The sequence below is a fragment of the Littorina saxatilis genome, linkage group LG4 (genome assembly GCF_037325665.1).
Source record: "Littorina saxatilis isolate snail1 linkage group LG4, US_GU_Lsax_2.0, whole genome shotgun sequence".
In the NCBI taxonomy this organism is placed as follows: Eukaryota; Metazoa; Mollusca; class Gastropoda; order Littorinimorpha; family Littorinidae; genus Littorina; species Littorina saxatilis.
The window spans coordinates 49,982,117-49,998,443 of record NC_090248.1 but is presented as its reverse complement, the minus strand read 5'-3'; the positions used below and the strand labels follow the sequence as shown (position 1 = coordinate 49,998,443).

Below are 16,327 nucleotides of genomic sequence, written 5' to 3'. Positions count from 1 at the left end.
TTGGGGACTGCAGGTGCAAATGTGTGTGTGTGTGTGTGTCCTACTCGAGCTCACAAGTGTGATGTAGTCACAACATTTTACAAGAAATTGTGAATTAGGTCACTCCTAAACTTTCTCTCTCTCTCTCTCTCTCTCTCTCTCTCTCTCTCTCTCTCTCTCTCTCAAACACACACACCATAAAAACAAATTGGCAGACAGGGTGAGGAATCTGAATCTATTCATTATTTCAACATCAGATGAAGTATATACACACACACACAACATAACAATCATTGCAACAGTCATTTCCAGATATTATTGGGTGATAATCAACTATGTGCAACTAAAACGTAAACTTGTGTATCGCTGGCTTGGCAGAGGGAGGCTTGAGGTAGACCTTGGTGGGTTTGATGGGTTTAATCTTGCGCCCGTTGTATCCTGTTTTTCTGTGCCACCACCCGCTCTGTGGTCGTATGCCAAACCAACGATTCCGTCCCGCCTTCCCTACTGGGATTTTGTTATGGTCCACATTGGAAACACGCCCAAGAGTGACCATGCATTCTTGGGAGACGTTGATCTCCCGTTTGGAGGGCATTCGGAGGATGCAACGGTTGTCGATTTTGCGGACCAGCTGGGCAGATGTGCCTGCTGCTCGAGCGATGGTGCCCCCCTCTCCCGTGTAGCGTTCCACATTGTGCACCACAGATCCTAGCGGTAGAGATCCCACTGGGTGGGAATCTCCCTCTGATGCACGCACTGAAAAACAACAGCAAAAAATGATGTCCTTTCTGCCTAATAGATGTTTTCTGGAATATAACTCAGGATTTTCAAGCGTTTCGGACGATTTGCGCCCTGCTTCATGGTGAAAAACAATAACATATCTTGAGCGAGTTAAAACCACGATTGCAGCGATATCTGACTCTGATGTTTATCCTACATACGTGAGAGAGATCACTCATGAGATAACAATATCGTTCAAACCACACGTGTGTATATCATGTAAACGAGGTCGTGTTGAACTAGTCCGGCAGGGACCTGCTATTCCACTGCTTATGATGCCAAAGTCACCAAGACAAACGTCATTATAGAAACACTATCGCGCCTGCTGTTACACCCGGAAGAATTTTTAGAACTTTATATACGCTATACTTTCTAGAGTGACGTTTCTTTGCTTTGACGTCAAAGATTGCAAGAGGCTTTGGAAGAGATCGAGTTTCCAAAGAAGCGTCTTCAATTTGGACGCCTTGACTGTGGGACGATTTGAGTAAAATACACATTAGTACAGTTTGTAGGATAAACAGAATACTGCATGGCTTGCTGTGTCGTACCAGATTTACACTCGTTGCTTTTTCAAATATTGAAAAGATCACTTTCGCTCGCAGTTCAATATTTAAAAAAGCAACTCATGAATGTAAATCTGGTACGACACAGCAAGCCATGTAGTATTCTCTATGTACGACATGCAGAGTCGGCTTCATATGATCCCATTAAAAAAAAAAAATGCACGTCAGTTTACGATTCGTTGCGACAAAAATCGCTTTCCTTGAGTGATAGCTGACTAAGTTTTTCCCCAGGTCACGTGAGTTTTGCTTGAGGTCACTCGAGTTTGGGAAACAGCCATGCTTAGCAATCACTGCAAGCCATCGCCAATGAATTGTGGCTCAGATGTGCAGATTGTTTGTAAAGAAAATCATTTAATATCGAGCGGACACTGCATAACCTACACATCAGAGTCCGTTATTCGCTGCGATCATGGTTTTAACTGGTCAACCATGAAAAATTCTTTGTCACACCTAACGCGGGGCGCAACTTTTCCACAACATTTAGAATTCCTGACACAGTTATTTCTGAACAGCGTCTATTAAATTGATAGCAATATACACATAATCTAATTTTCAAATGAATGGGGACTTATACCTGAACAAACAAAAACTAAACAAAAACAGAAAGGATATTTTCACAAACTCATACATTAACAATCAGAACTTGCAACAACATTATAACTACATGCGGACCCTTTCTTTACTGTCCTGCAGAAACATCAATGTTTCTGAGTGTGCTTCACTGGATTTGAGAATGTATTGCTTCAAACTGGAGTTAGAAATATATGGCACAATCTTTCTGTTTCAGTCTGTTTCATAAAGCGTGTAGCGTAGTTCATCAAAACTACGCACCTTCACATTAGCACAGCAATGACACTTAAATAGGGCAGCTAGTGTACTATAAGGCAAAAAAAAAAAAAAATAGTCTGTTTACGGTAACCCGACCGACCCTATTTTTTTTCGCGCGACCCTAGACTTTTTTTTTGGCATTTGGGGAACAAAAAAAAAATCTGTTGTTTTTTTTGCAAAATAACGTAAAAATATGGTTTTTTTGAAAAAAAAAAAAAAAAAATCCCGACCTACCGACCCTATTTTTTTGGCCTTTGTTACCGTAAACAGACCTATTTTTTTGTTTGGCCTAATGGAACTCTCATTTTAAGACCGACCACCACCACCCCCCCCCACCCCCCCCCCCCCCCATCCTCCTCCAAATTGAAGACTTTCTCTATTTCAAGGCCCAGTTTTCTCAGATCTTCTGTTCATAACCTTTGTAACCCCCCATTTGAAGACTTCAGCCTTTTCAAGACCTAATTTTCTCAAATGATTGAAAGTCTTAAAAGTAAGGTTTCACTGTATTTTTAAGTAAGGCCTCCTCACTGCTGAAGAAGCACACAAAACAGTGCACTTACATGGCGACAAGGTTTCAACACATACCTGCAATGCGCGTCACTTTGCCTGAAGTTTTGATCAGATCACCAGCTTTCATGTTTTGTGAGGCAAGAATGTAGCGCTTGCTGTTACCACCGGCAACGATGGCAATATTGGCTGTCCGACAAGGATCATAGCGGACTTTCTGGACTTGCTCCACCAACGGTTCCCCTTCTGCGGGTCCCATCCTTTTAAAGTCGATCATCCGGTAATTCTTTTTGTGACCACCTCCTACTCCATGGGTCCAGATTTTACCTGATGGAAAAAACAACACAGCCAGATTTTACTAAATGGTATGAGTAGCATATTTTGAATACAAGTAATAACACTAACAAAACAAAATCAAAACAAATCAAAGGGGAAAAGAAAACCTGAAAAAGAAAGATCTTCTTCTTCTTCGTTCATGTGCTGAAACTCCCACGTTCACTCATGTTTTTGCCCCGCCATTCAGGCATTTCGGGGAAGCATGCTGGGTATTTTCATGTTTCTATAACCCACTGAACTCTGACATGGATTACAGGATTTTTTCCGTGCCAACTTGGTCTTGTGATTGCGTGTACACACGAAGGGGGATAAGGCACTATAGCAGGTCCGCACACAAGCTGACCTGGGAGATCGGAAAAATCGCCACCCTTAACCCACCAGGCGGCCGCGATTTGAACTCAGGACCTTCAGATAAAGAAGCCCATGTCTTATCCACTAGGCCGCTGCGCCCGTCAAAAAGGAAGATGATTGTGCAACTTAATTCAGATTATTTTTCCATTTCTGTCAAAGTCGAACACCCCAAACACAAGCCCCTATAGCTACCTCAGTACCTGTCCATCTACCCAGATTTATTCAAAGTTAAGTGTGTTAGTAGGATCTGGCAAACAGAAGCAGGCTCCTTCTCTTTTAAAGGCCCTGTTTTTATCAGATTTTCTAACCAGAGCGGAGAAAGATGACTATCACCTCAGGGATGTTGCCACAAATTCATACATATAGGACAAATGTCCTGAGCTCTTCGGCATCAATAGGACATTTGACTGCTTTCAGACATTTTAATAGGGCATTATAATTTTGTGCAAAACACAAAATCATCAGTATATGCACCAACATTGTGTGCGTACATTGTTTTACTAGAGGAATACCGGGTGAATCGCGAGACAGAGACAGACAGCGTGGCGGTTCACCACAATCACCTTTGAAGGCGAAGTCCTGTCAAACGGGATTGAGAATTTTAGAGCTTATTTCTTAGCCCTATATTATCTGCTGTGGCTTCTCAAATGCCAGAACATACAGACAGACAAAAACCGCTAGACCCCATCACAAACAGAACTCTACAATCCACAGGTTTTTGCCCACACACACACACAAACACACAGAGAAGCCGTATATATATATGTATATCTATAAATATATAGAGATAGGTGAGAGTGTATTTTTCGCGTGGCTATAAATTGATTCGACCTTTTCACTTTGACAGTAAGAACAACTTACGGGTGCAAGGGAAGCGTTGTGGACAGCGCAGTGACATTCTAAAATAGTAACTTACAAACGGGAATATGGATTGAAGCCACACGAAGGAAGGGAGATAAACGCAAAACACTGGAGAAGATAAGGAAGAGTTACTTATAATGGTGAAATGAACACAAAAACCAAAATCGGTTCAGCGCTGCGCGCTGAGAGCACGTGTTGAAATATCTCATCGATGATATTGTGTCCGGGGTGTAGCTGAATACGGTGTCCAAATTTGAAAAAGATCCACCGAGAACTTTGGCGTTGTGATGTGGTGTAGCGGCTTTGGTGTGTCGGTATGGGGGCCCGGGTAGCTGAGGTGGAACCAAAATCGGTTCAGCGCTGCGCGCTGAGAGCACGTGTTGAAATATCGACCAGGTTGTGTCCTGTCCCGGGTCTACCTGAATATGCCCACCAAATTTGAAGCAGATCCATCGAGAACTTTGGCCGTGCATCGCGAACTCACACACAGACACACAGACAAACTCACACACAGACACACAGACAGACACAGGTCGTATATATATATAGATTACTTTTGTTTTAAACAGGACACACACAAAAAAGAAACAAACAAACTAACAAGTCGCGTAAGGCGAAATTACTACATTTAGTGAAGTTGTGGAACTCACAGAATGAAACTGAACGCACTGCATTTTTTCACAATGACCGTAGTCCGCCGCTTGTGCAAAACGGAGTGAAACTGACGAGCCTGTTTAGCGTGGTAGTGGTTTCGCTGTGCTGCATAGCAGGCTTTTCTGTCCCTCTCTTCGTTTTAACTTTCTGAGCGTGTTTTTAATCCAAACATATATCTATATGTTTTTGGAATCAGGAACCGACAAGGAATAAGATGAAATTGTTTTTAAATCGATATCGGAAATTTTATTTTGATCATAATTTTTATATTTTTAATTTTCAGAGCTTGTTTTCAATCCAAATATAACATATTTATATGTTTTTTGAATCAGGAAATGATGTAGAATAAAATGAACGTAAATTTGGATCGTTTTATATAAAAAAAAATGTATTACAATTCAGATTTTTAATGACCAAAGTCATTAATGGAAAATTTCCTAAATAAATTTTCATTTAATTAATATACTTACCCGAATCACATTAGCATTGAGTCACCTGAGATGCTTATCACTGAAAAACGCTTACCCGGCTAAAGAATTTAAAGGGAAGCAACCCCATCACCAAAACGAAAGTGAAAGTAGCTTTGGTAATGGGCCAGTACACCGGGAGTTACCTCCCATACGGGTGTATGCCACGTCACTTCCTCTAGGAACACGTGCCTCTTATCATACGGCTTTAAAAAATCTTAAAACCATAAGCGGGGCAGGTGGGAGGCAATACAGTATGTGATTCGGGTAAGTATATTAATTAAATGAAAATTTATTTAGGAAATTTTCCATTAAATATCATATTCTTACTCCGAATCACATTAGCAGATAACATCAACAAGGCGGTGGGCTAGAAATGAATCAAAACTCACCATCAAGTTCTGGACAGGAACTGGCCTGCTGCTATGAGCGCTGGAAGGCCTCTGGAGCCATCCTGTCGAAGAGCTGTGACGTCCCGAAGATAAAAGTTTATAAAAACATCTTCGGAACGCCAATACGCAGTTGTCAGCACCTCCTCTAGACGTCTGGAGCGCAGAACTGCCAGAGAGGATGCCCACGCCCTCGTTTCATGGGCTCGGGCCGAGTCAAGTGGCAAGGAGGGCATAACCCCCCCCCTCTTTGTGCGACTCCACTCATAAGCCTGCTTGATGAGCGAGGACACCCACCGGGCCAACGTTACCTTCGACAAATCTTTCTCGCGCCTAGTAAGGAGAGAGATAAACAACAACTTCTGAGAACTAGACCGAATCGGCTGAGTCCGGGCTAAGTACAGACGAAGTGCCCTCACAGGGCAATTGACCGAATCGGGGTCATCCGGGGCCAACGCGCTGGTCAGAGCCTTAACTCTAACCAGCGGAGAGGCCTGCCCCGGAGACTGATTCTTGGCCAGGAAATCAGGCCGGAAACGCAAAGATGCGGAACCGTCCGGCTCAAAGGAGATATCTCCAGGCTGACCCGACAGGGCGTGGACCTCGCTACCCCGTCGGGCCGTAGCCAACAAAAGGAGAAACAGCGCTTTGCGAGTGACATTGAACAGACTGGCCTCGCTTAAAGGCTCAAAATCCGCAGAACGAAGGAATTCCAGGATTAAAAACAAGTCCCACTTGGGAGCGGGCAAACGAGCTTTAGCTTCCTTAAGAGCAGCCCCTTTAATGACTGCAGCTATAACACCCCCGACTCGAACAGAACGACCAATCTGCTTAAGAGTCGCCGAGATAGCGGAGCGCCGGACCCTCAGCGAGGAGACTGAGGCGCCCTGCGAAGACATGAAAGAGAGGTGGTTAGCGACCTGAATAGAGCGCGGAGCCACCGAACTCACCCCTCTAGCTGAACACCAGGCAGTCCATGCCTTCCAGTGGGAAGCATAAACTGAAGAGGTGGACGCTCTATGCGAGCGAGCCACCAAGTCCAGAGTCAAAGACGACGCCCCAGAGCGCTTCAGCGAGTCCCGAACAACTTCCACACGTGAAGCTTCAGAAGACTGGGCTCCTCGTGTGGAATGCCTGTTCGGGGCTGCACTAGTTCCCCTCGCACGAGTGCGAGAGGAATGGGGGGCCCTTGGGCGAGCCGAAGAAGATCTGGAAACCAGACCTGCGACGGCCACAGAGGAGCGACCAGAAGAAGAAGGGCCGGCTCCTCCATCTCCGCTTTCCGGATTACTCGGCTGAGTAACGGAAAGGGAGGAAAGGCGTACGCCTCCAGACCCGTCCAGGGAAAGTCCAGAGCGTTCACTCGCCATGCCTGAGGGTCCGGGAATGGCGAGACGAACACCGGAAGCCTCTTTGAGTACCTTGTGGCAAAAAGGTCCACCAGAGGCTTTTGGACCTGGGCCCAAAGGCGAAGCAGTGCCCCGTGAGTGATCGTCCACTCCGACTGAAGCACTGTACCGGAACGACTGAGCGCATCCGCCAAAGTGTTCAGCCTCCCTGGAAGGTACCTGGCCGAGATCGTGATATGATGCTGAAAGCACCACACCAGGATCTCGCAAGCCCTCTCCGAGAGAGACGGGGACCGCGAGCCTCCCTGCTTGTTGATGTACGCCGCCACTGTCATGTTGTCTGTAAACAGACGAACATGTTTGGCATACAGGGAGGGAAGAAACTTGGCCAGAGCTAGAGCAACTGCCTCTAGCTCCAGCAAGTTGATGTGCCACAAGGACTGCTCCGTCGTCCACAGACCGGAAGTAGTCTGAAGATCTGTATGTGCCCCCCAACCCTCCCTGGACGCATCTGTAAAGAGGTCCAGGTCGGGGAGGGGCACGACGATCGGAACACCTCTGCAGACCCACTCCGTGTCCAACCACGGAAGGGTCGCAGACTGGAACCATCCCTGCAAAGGGATGAGGGCGTCCCAGTCCACCAGAGGAGAGTCCACAAACGGCTTCAGCGCGAACTGAAGCGGACGTTTGTGGACCCGGCCCAGTGAAACCAGAAGAGCCATAGACTCCATCTGCCCCAAGATGGAGGCGAGCGAGCGGATGGAAGCCATCAGGAGAGGTAAAGTGGAGCGAATCTGGGCTTGGAGCTTGTCCACCCTTCTCTGAGAAGGCTGGACAGTCCAAGCGACCGTGTCGAAAGACATCCCCAGATAAGTGAATGTCTGTGACGGGGTCAGCTCCGACTTTACCCGGTTGATCGAGAACCCCAACGAGTTGGATTCTCGAAGAACCGTCAGGGTATCCTGCGAACAGCCGCTCTGGGACTGGTTCATGATGAGCCAGTCGTCCAGATAAGCCCGCAGACGGATACCCTGGGACCTCACCAGTGCACAGACCTGTCTCACCACCATGGTGAAAATCCATGGTGCGAGAGACAGCCCGAAAGGGAGTGCGCGAAACTGGTAGATCTGATCTCCCCACCGGAAACGAAGCCATTTCCGGTCGGCCGGATGCATAAGAATGTGAAAGTATGCGTCCGTGAGATCGATCGAGGTCACCCAGTCTCCTGGGCGGAGAGAGTCTCGGACAGAGGCTGGCGTCTCCATCTTGAATTTTATCTCCCTCAAGAAAGTATTGAGGAGAGATAAATCCAACACGGGACGCCATCCTCCTGATGCTTTGGGAACAGCGAACAGACGCCCGTAAAATCCCAGGGAGCTGTGGACCCGAACTCTCTCCACCGCGCCCTTCTGCTCCAGGGAGGCAATTTCCGACTGCAAGACGGAACGTGCTTCCTGCGAGAAGGGGGGCTTGAACCGCGGAGGCACTCGGGTAAGAGGCGCCTTTTCCTCCCGCCAGAGTAGACGGAAGCCCGATCTCACCACTCCCACAATCCATTGGCTGTCTACTACCGACATCCAACGAGAAAGTGCCCGGGAGGGGCCTCCCGCCATCACCAAGGTGGAGGGCGGGAGGGAGGTGAGATCGGGAGCGCTTCATTGGGGGTGTGGCTTACTTCCAGAGCCGCCACGCCCCCTCCCCGATGCCGTCCTCTTCTTCCCACCACGAGCGGCCGGCGGAGCCTGCCGCTTCTGAGCTGGCTTGGGGTTAGACGATGTCTGAGCCTGCTTCTGTTTAGAAGGCTGAGACTGTTTCACCCCCTTCAGAGTGTAGTCAAGGGACTGACTGTCCTTGTTTGACTGAATCTCCTTCTGTCTGGCATCCAGTGCCAGCGGACAGAAGAGAGACTCCTCTGAGACCGGGGAGACTCTCAAGGTCTCCCTAGTAGCCAGTTCCGTGAATTGGGACTGCGAGAGGAAGAGATCCCTCCTGCAGAGTACCGCTTGGGTGTACTGCAGGGAGGAAAGACGCAATTGTTCCTCATTGACCTTGGCCAATGCGGCCAAAAGCGCAGAGACATCGCCCGCATTCTGTTCTTCACTGAGAGTGAAAGGAACTAGCGAATCGGTCAATGCCCGAGACAGAGCCCGAACGAGAGTCTCCGCAATGGAGGACAGTTCGATCTGCCGACGTCCAACCTCCTCAGCAGAGAGGAGGGAAGCCTCGGAAACCGGCAAAACCGAATCACGCTTGATCGGTTTAGTCAGAAGAGGCAGCAATTCCCGGGAAACCGGAAGGGTAGCCCTAGGGAGTGCAAAAGACGCCAGCCAATTCTGGCTCTGATTGGGCATGCCAAGCTTCCTATTGGCCGTAGGCACGAAGGAAGAGGCTTGGGCAGCTGAAGCCACCCACTGCTGAGCTGATTCCGGAACTGGACCAAAAGGAAGCAGTAACGGAACAGGCACTGGCCGAATACCACTCCCCGCATGTGCTGGACGAACCAGTGAATGCGAAAGTTGGTAAGCCACTGACGGAGACTCGGCGAACCGGAAGGAAGAAACATCCTCCTGTGCCGGCCGGAAGTCCGCCATGGCAGAAGGAACGAATGATGCGGAAGAGTCCGCAGCCACCACCCCTTCAGGAAAATAACGAGACGTTACTTCCGCCGCGACGTCAAGAACAGACTTGAGCTTCGACGGAAACACGCCCCGCGACTCCTCGCTGACCACTGATGGAGCATCAGAATAGTCACACGTGGAACCATGACCGAAGTCACCAGTTCCGGAAGCAGAAGCATGCCCTGGCAAACCGGAAACCGGAAAAGCCTGAGCACTAACGTCATCCTGCCGCCCAAAATCCTGTGAAGGTAAAGGGTAAGCAGGACGACCATCCGCAAAAACCGGAGCTGGATGAGCTGACGTCACTCCCCCGACTGAGTGGAGTGATGCCTGCTCAAGCCTAGGCGCTTGAAAGCCGGAAGGCGCACGCTGTAATCCACTATCTGGTATCCGGAAGGAACCACCAGAAGAGGAAGAAGCGTTTCCGGCCGAAACCGGAAGTGTAGTCAACGGAACCGCAAAATGCGGAAGTGAAGACTGCACTGGTTGACTTCGCGATCCGGAAGGACCGGAAGTCAGTGAATACTCCATCCTGCCGCGACCGCCGTAGCGTGCCGGAGCGGACGGATCATCACTTCCGGCAAGTGCCGGAAATGCGGCAGTCGAAACCGACTGCCGCCGCTGTTCGAACAAGTCCGGGGCCTCGTAGGTTATCGCCGGAAATGAAAGATCAGCAAGGTATCGGTCGTGACCCGATGCGAAAGAGCTGTCCCCCGAAGGAGAACGTCCAGGCGCCTCACGAGGGCTATCGGACCAGCTCTGCTTACCAACCGACGCTGAAGAGGGAGGACGCTGCTCCAAGCCGGAAGTGGAGGACAAAGACACGGAAGCCAAAGCCCGGACGTCACTGCCAGATGCCGGAAACGCCGAACTGCTGGCGACGGAACGCTGAAATTCTGCCTGCACCAAGCTGCGGATTTCTGGAACCAGTGACTTTAACAGAGAGGAAACCAACGCACCTTGTCCAGGTGCTAACAAAGAAGACGAAGTCTCCGATGTAGAGACAGGTGCAGAAGTAACAGTAGCGCTAGGCGCCGCAAAAGAAGCAGAAGTAGTAACAGCGCTAGGCGCCGAAATTGGTACAGCCAACAAAGTGTTACGCTCTTGGTCTGTAACAAGTAACGTTGCTTTGGAAGAGGAAGACTTAGCCTTAATTTTCCCCTTGGGGTCCGACTTGCCACGGCGCTTGTCTGAATCAGACATGTTGACAACAACACGTGGCAACGCGAAAAAATTTACTGAAACATAAGTCTAAACGACTGGAAAATTCAGTAAACACACGCACTAATGCGTTAACAAAATACTATAGCTAAACTTGCCCCACAAGCAGAGGCACGGAGAGCTACAAACAAAGTCACACGAGCTAGAAAACTAACTCACACAACAAAATGGCGACACGCAAGACACTGACACAAACGTCAACAACACGTGGCAAAGCAAAAAGATTTACTGAAACGTAAGTCAAAACGACTGAAAACACAGTAAACACACACGCTTACGCGTCAACAAAATACTAAAGCTACACTTGCCCAAACAGAAAGAGGGCACGCAGAGCTACTAGCAAAGTCACACGAGTTAGCTAACTAACTCACACAACAAAATGGCGAAACACGCAAGTCACTGACACACAAGTCCGTAAAAAACGGACAACGTACAGTAACGAAACAGCGCAAACAACCAACAACAAACGGGAACGAGCTCACCAAACTGTAGGCAAGGCGAGCAGACAAGCTGGGTAACGTGGCCGGCGGGTGTCACTCAAACACACAAGGTCAGCCACAGAGCGTCAAAAAGTGAACCGTCCTCTCCGAGGTGAAAAAGACGTATGATAAGAGGCACGTGTTCCTAGAGGAAGTGACGTGGCATACACCCGTATGGGAGGTAACTCCCGGTGTACTGGCCCATTACCAAAGCTACTTTCACTTTCGTTTTGGTGATGGGGTTGCTTCCCTTTAAATTCTTTAGCCGGGTAAGCGTTTTTCAGTGATAAGCATCTCAGGTGACTCAATGCTAATGTGATTCGGAGTAAGAATATGATATTTAATTAATTTTTAAGCCACCAAGCTAAAATGCAATACCGAAGTCCGGCCTTCGTCGAAGATTGCTTTACAAAAATTTCAATCAATTTGATTGAAAAATGAGGATGTGACAGTGCCGCCTCAACTTTGACAAAAAGCCGGATATGACGTCATCAAAGACATTTAATGATTTATCGAAAAAATGAAAACAATATCTAGGGATATCATACCCAGGAACTCTCATGTAAAATTTCATAAAGATCGGTCCAATAGTTTACCCTGAATTGCTCTACACACACACAGACAGACACACATACACCACGACCCTCATCTCGATTCCCCCTCTTATGTTAAAACATTCATTCAAAACTTGACTAAATGTAAAAAGCAAACCAAAAACGTCAGCACTCTTTCTTTGATTGGCACACAACCTGCATTATTTCCTCACAGAGCTTTTTCTTGACATATTCGACAAAACAGTTTACCTATGTTTAGATGGTCTCTTTGCTGTCAAATTCTAACCAACTAGTACTAAACAGGGTCAGCCATGAATAGTTAAGCTTATTAAAAAAGACCGTTTGTGTGAATTTCCTGCTGTACCGATACCATCTTCAAGTCACGAAACTTTACTTTCCGTGATTGTGGAGGTTTCAGCGGCGACACTGTCATTGGCGCTGTCATTTTCCAGAATGATGCTATTGCTAGCCGTGTTTTTCCATGTTATTGGCCCTAATGTAGCACACGATGGTGTTGAAAAGCCAAACATGTTCAGCTTTTGCTGTTGTTTGGCAGGCTTTAGCTTTTTTCGGTGGCATAATCAATCAATCAATCAATATGAGGCTTATATCGCGCGTATTCCGTGGGTACAGTTCTAAGCGCAGGGATTTAAAAAAAAAAAAATTGTTTATGCAATTTATATCGCGCACATATTCAAGGCGCAGGGATTTATTTATGCCGTGTGAGATGGAATTTTTTTACACAATACATCACGCATTCACATCGGCCAGCAGATTGCAGCCATTTCGGCGCATATCCTACTTTTCACGGCCTATTATTCCAAGTCACACGGGTATTTTGGTGGACATTTTTATCTATGCCTATACAATTTTGCCAGAAAAGACCCTTTTGTCAATTGTGGGATCTTTAACGTGCACACCCCAATGTAGTGTACACGAAGGGACCTCGGTTTTTCGTCTCATCCGAAAGACAAGCACTTGAACCCACCACCTAGGTTAGGAAAGGGGGGAGAAAATTGCTAACGCCCTGACCCAGGGTCGAACTCGCAACCTCTCGCTTCCGAGCGCAAGTGCGTTACCACTCGGCCACCAAGCATAATTCAGTGCCGTGCGCTTCAACTCTAACCGAAAGCAAATTAAAGCATACGCAAGCCTTGGTCAGTTGGAGATGTCTCCCATACTCCTAACTTTAGTGTGCTGTAGATGGATGTACGCAAACGGCTCATAAAGTTCGGAAAACGCAAGATCTGCACTGCACAACCTCAGTGCACTTGTACGCGAGTGCGCTCGGTCACTTTTTGAAGATTTTTATCATGAAAGGAAAATGATCAAATAACGCGCTGTCCGAAGGAATGGAGTTCTTATCGGACAATGACCGCGCTCAGTTGAAAACGATAGGACAGCTGACCGCCATGCCGCTAAGTGAATCGGACATTTGAGCCTTTTATCGGTCTATGTCCGATGTCCGACGCCTAACGACATCCCTGCACCTGCTCCAACGTGAAGAACAAGTTGTCCTACTCAGACTCCGCACTGGACAAAACAGACTAAACCATCATATGGCCACAAAGCTGAAGCTGGTTCCCTCCCTCCCCCTTATGTCCGTGTGGCAAGAATCAGACAGCAGAGCACATCCTGCAGGCTTGTCCATACCACAGTGCTCTGAGGGACACCATCTGGCCAGAGGAGACAGCGCTACAAAAGAAGCTATACGGCCCCAGAGAGGACTGGGGGGCCCGGGTAGCTCAGGTGGTAGAGCACTGGACTTGTGATCGAAAGGTAGCTGGTTAGAATCCGGGCCGGGACGGACACGGGTCAACTTTATGTGCAGACCCAGAGACGGTATCCATCTCCCACCCCCGTGTCACCACAATGGCACGTTAAAGATCTTGGTCATTCTACCATAAGTGCAGATGGCTGATATCACCTAAACGCGCATACATCAAAAGCCGTGAGGGCGTAATAACTCGAATCGTATAAACCAATTCATGTCCAATATAGGCAATTAAGACCTGACGGACAATAAGCCCCTTAAAATTTACTTTACAGAGAGGACTTGGAGAGGACAGCACGTTTCGCCCTGCAGTCCGGACTGACGATCTAACAGCGAACGACAAGAAGATCAGATTTTCTGATCATAACCTCTGCGTATAATTTACCCTCATTTTAATACCTGTTTTTCTCAGATTTTTAGAGTTCTAAAAAGGGAGGTTAAAATGCCCTGTAAAATATTCAAAACCAAAGCATCAAATTGTGTATTGACATAATTATAAAAAAGAATACAGAATTCTTCCACCTCTTACCATCATGTCCCCTTCCACCAGATCTGATCAGAGGCAGAGGTCGCATTGTGTACTTGTTGATATCAATGCCTTGTTTGATGAATTTGACCCTTCCATCGAGTCTACTGCTGGTGTGTAAGCATCTGGAAACAACCATTAGAAGCATTTGAAATGAATAGGTGGATGAAAACAATGACAATGAATGAAAATAAAAACCAAATCACCAAAAAGGTAAAACAACATTCCCCACAACAGTTTGAAGCCCCAAAAATCTTACTTTCCAAAAATGTACTACGGTAGTGTGGGAAGGTCGGGTGGAAGGAAAGGATATATAGCACAGGCAGAGGAGCATACAATTAAGACACCAAAGACAGTAAAATAATTAATAGCTAGTCACTAGTGGCAGTTTACCGATGCTAAAAAATCTATAAAACATAAATAAATGAATAAGAAAAAAACTAAACGGTTGAAGTTGAACATGCCCAAGCATTCCTAAATGTCCTAGTCATATCATTACTGGGCAGTCTTTACGGTTTACCCCCTCTCTCTTCAGAACCAAGTCCTAGCAGAAAGATGGTGCACTGGCCCTGTGCATGTATTTCATTTCCATTTCCAAAAATGTATCATAACATGGGCAAGACTTCCGTTACATTTACCTTGAAACACACTGTGCTGCAACTGGGCATGGTATTTTTCCTGATGATTTAAGTAGCAGACAAGCAAATGTTCTGCACAAATCAGCTACAGCCATCTTGGCACCTTGGTCCTGACTTGCCTGCAACGAGAAACCATGGGGTCATGGGCCAAAGTCCGGTTTGACACAAACACACACACATGCACCCGTGCGCACACACTCAACGCACGCGTGTGCACATGCACACACACACACACACACACACACACACTGACACACACACATAGTGAGTCGTGACACACATACACTGAAGTGTGAGTCCTGAGTCTTTTTGCGACAGTTTGCAACGGCAAGTAACCAGAAAGACCAGCGTCTGCAACAGACCAACAAGTGTTTCACAGAGAGAGAGAGAGAGAGAGAGAGAGAGAGAGAGAGAGAGATAGAAAGAGATAAATAGACAGAGAAAGAGAATGTTAAGTTTACAGTGCGTGTTGAAATGATACCAGCCCAAGTAAAAATCATAACCGTTGTAAACTTGATGCATTCATGTAATCTTGTCTGCCGATTGTAGCTCTAAAAGTAAAGTCACAAATGTGCACATTCAACCTACGAGCAGATCACTCCAGCCAGGAGGTCACCGGAAACACTGCAGATATGTCGGGTCTGACTAATTACTGAGCAACGACGCACGACCTCAAACTAAAACATGTGATATTTTTGTTGTTCTAGTATCTTCGTAGTATTTTCGCACGTTCTACCATGTTTTAAGCCATAGAAACGAAAACATAAAGGAGTTGTGATGCATTTTCGAAGAGCTAGCGAGCAAATGTGAAAGCACAAGATTTCTGTCACATCCGACGGCATGTCCGCCTGTGGTCCGACTGGCCCGGTTTTTAGACTCACGCGACCTCAAACTAAAGCGTTTACATGTCATGTTTTTGCTGATCTGGTATCTTCACAGTATTTTCTCGAGTTTTACCAAGTTTTAAGTCATGGAAATGAAAAAAGGGAGCTGTGGAACTCACAGAATGAAACTGAACGCACTGCATTTTTTCACAATGACCGTAGTCCGCCGCTCGTTCGCTGTGCTGCACAGCACGCTTTTCTGTACCTCTCTTCGTTTTAACTTTCTGAGCGTGTTTTTAATCCGAACATATCATATGTATATGTTTTTGGAATCAGGAATCGATTTCGGAAATTTTATTTTAATCATAATTTTTATATTTTTAATTTTCAGAGCTTGTTGTTAATACGAATATAACATACTTATATGTTTTTGGAATTAGAAAATGATTAAGAATAAGATGAATGTAATTTTGGATCATTTTATAAAAAAATAAGTTTGATTACAATTTTCAGATTTTTAATGACCAAAGTCATTATTGAATTTTAAGGCCTTCAAGCTGAAATGCAATACCAAAGTCCAGCCTTCGTCGAAGATTGCTTGGCCAAAATTTCAATCAACTTTATTGAAA

The 16,327-nt window shown here is 46.6% G+C and overlaps 1 protein-coding gene across 1 annotated transcript; it reads right to left on the bottom strand.

Annotated features, from left to right (window-relative positions):
- Window positions 1–200: 200 nt before the first annotated feature.
- On the bottom strand, window positions 201–15,182 carry LOC138964996 (large ribosomal subunit protein uL2m-like). Its single transcript, XM_070337117.1, has 5 exons — window positions 15,159–15,182; window positions 14,875–14,993; window positions 14,240–14,361; window positions 2,736–2,984; window positions 201–735 (listed from the first exon to the last, which is right to left on the bottom strand). The coding sequence occupies exons 2-5, from the start codon at window positions 14,967–14,969 to the stop codon at window positions 323–325; spliced, it is 879 nt and encodes a 292-aa protein (XP_070193218.1). The 5' UTR covers window positions 14,970–14,993; window positions 15,159–15,182; the 3' UTR covers window positions 201–322.
- Between the last annotated feature and the right edge of the window lie 1,145 nt (window positions 15,183–16,327).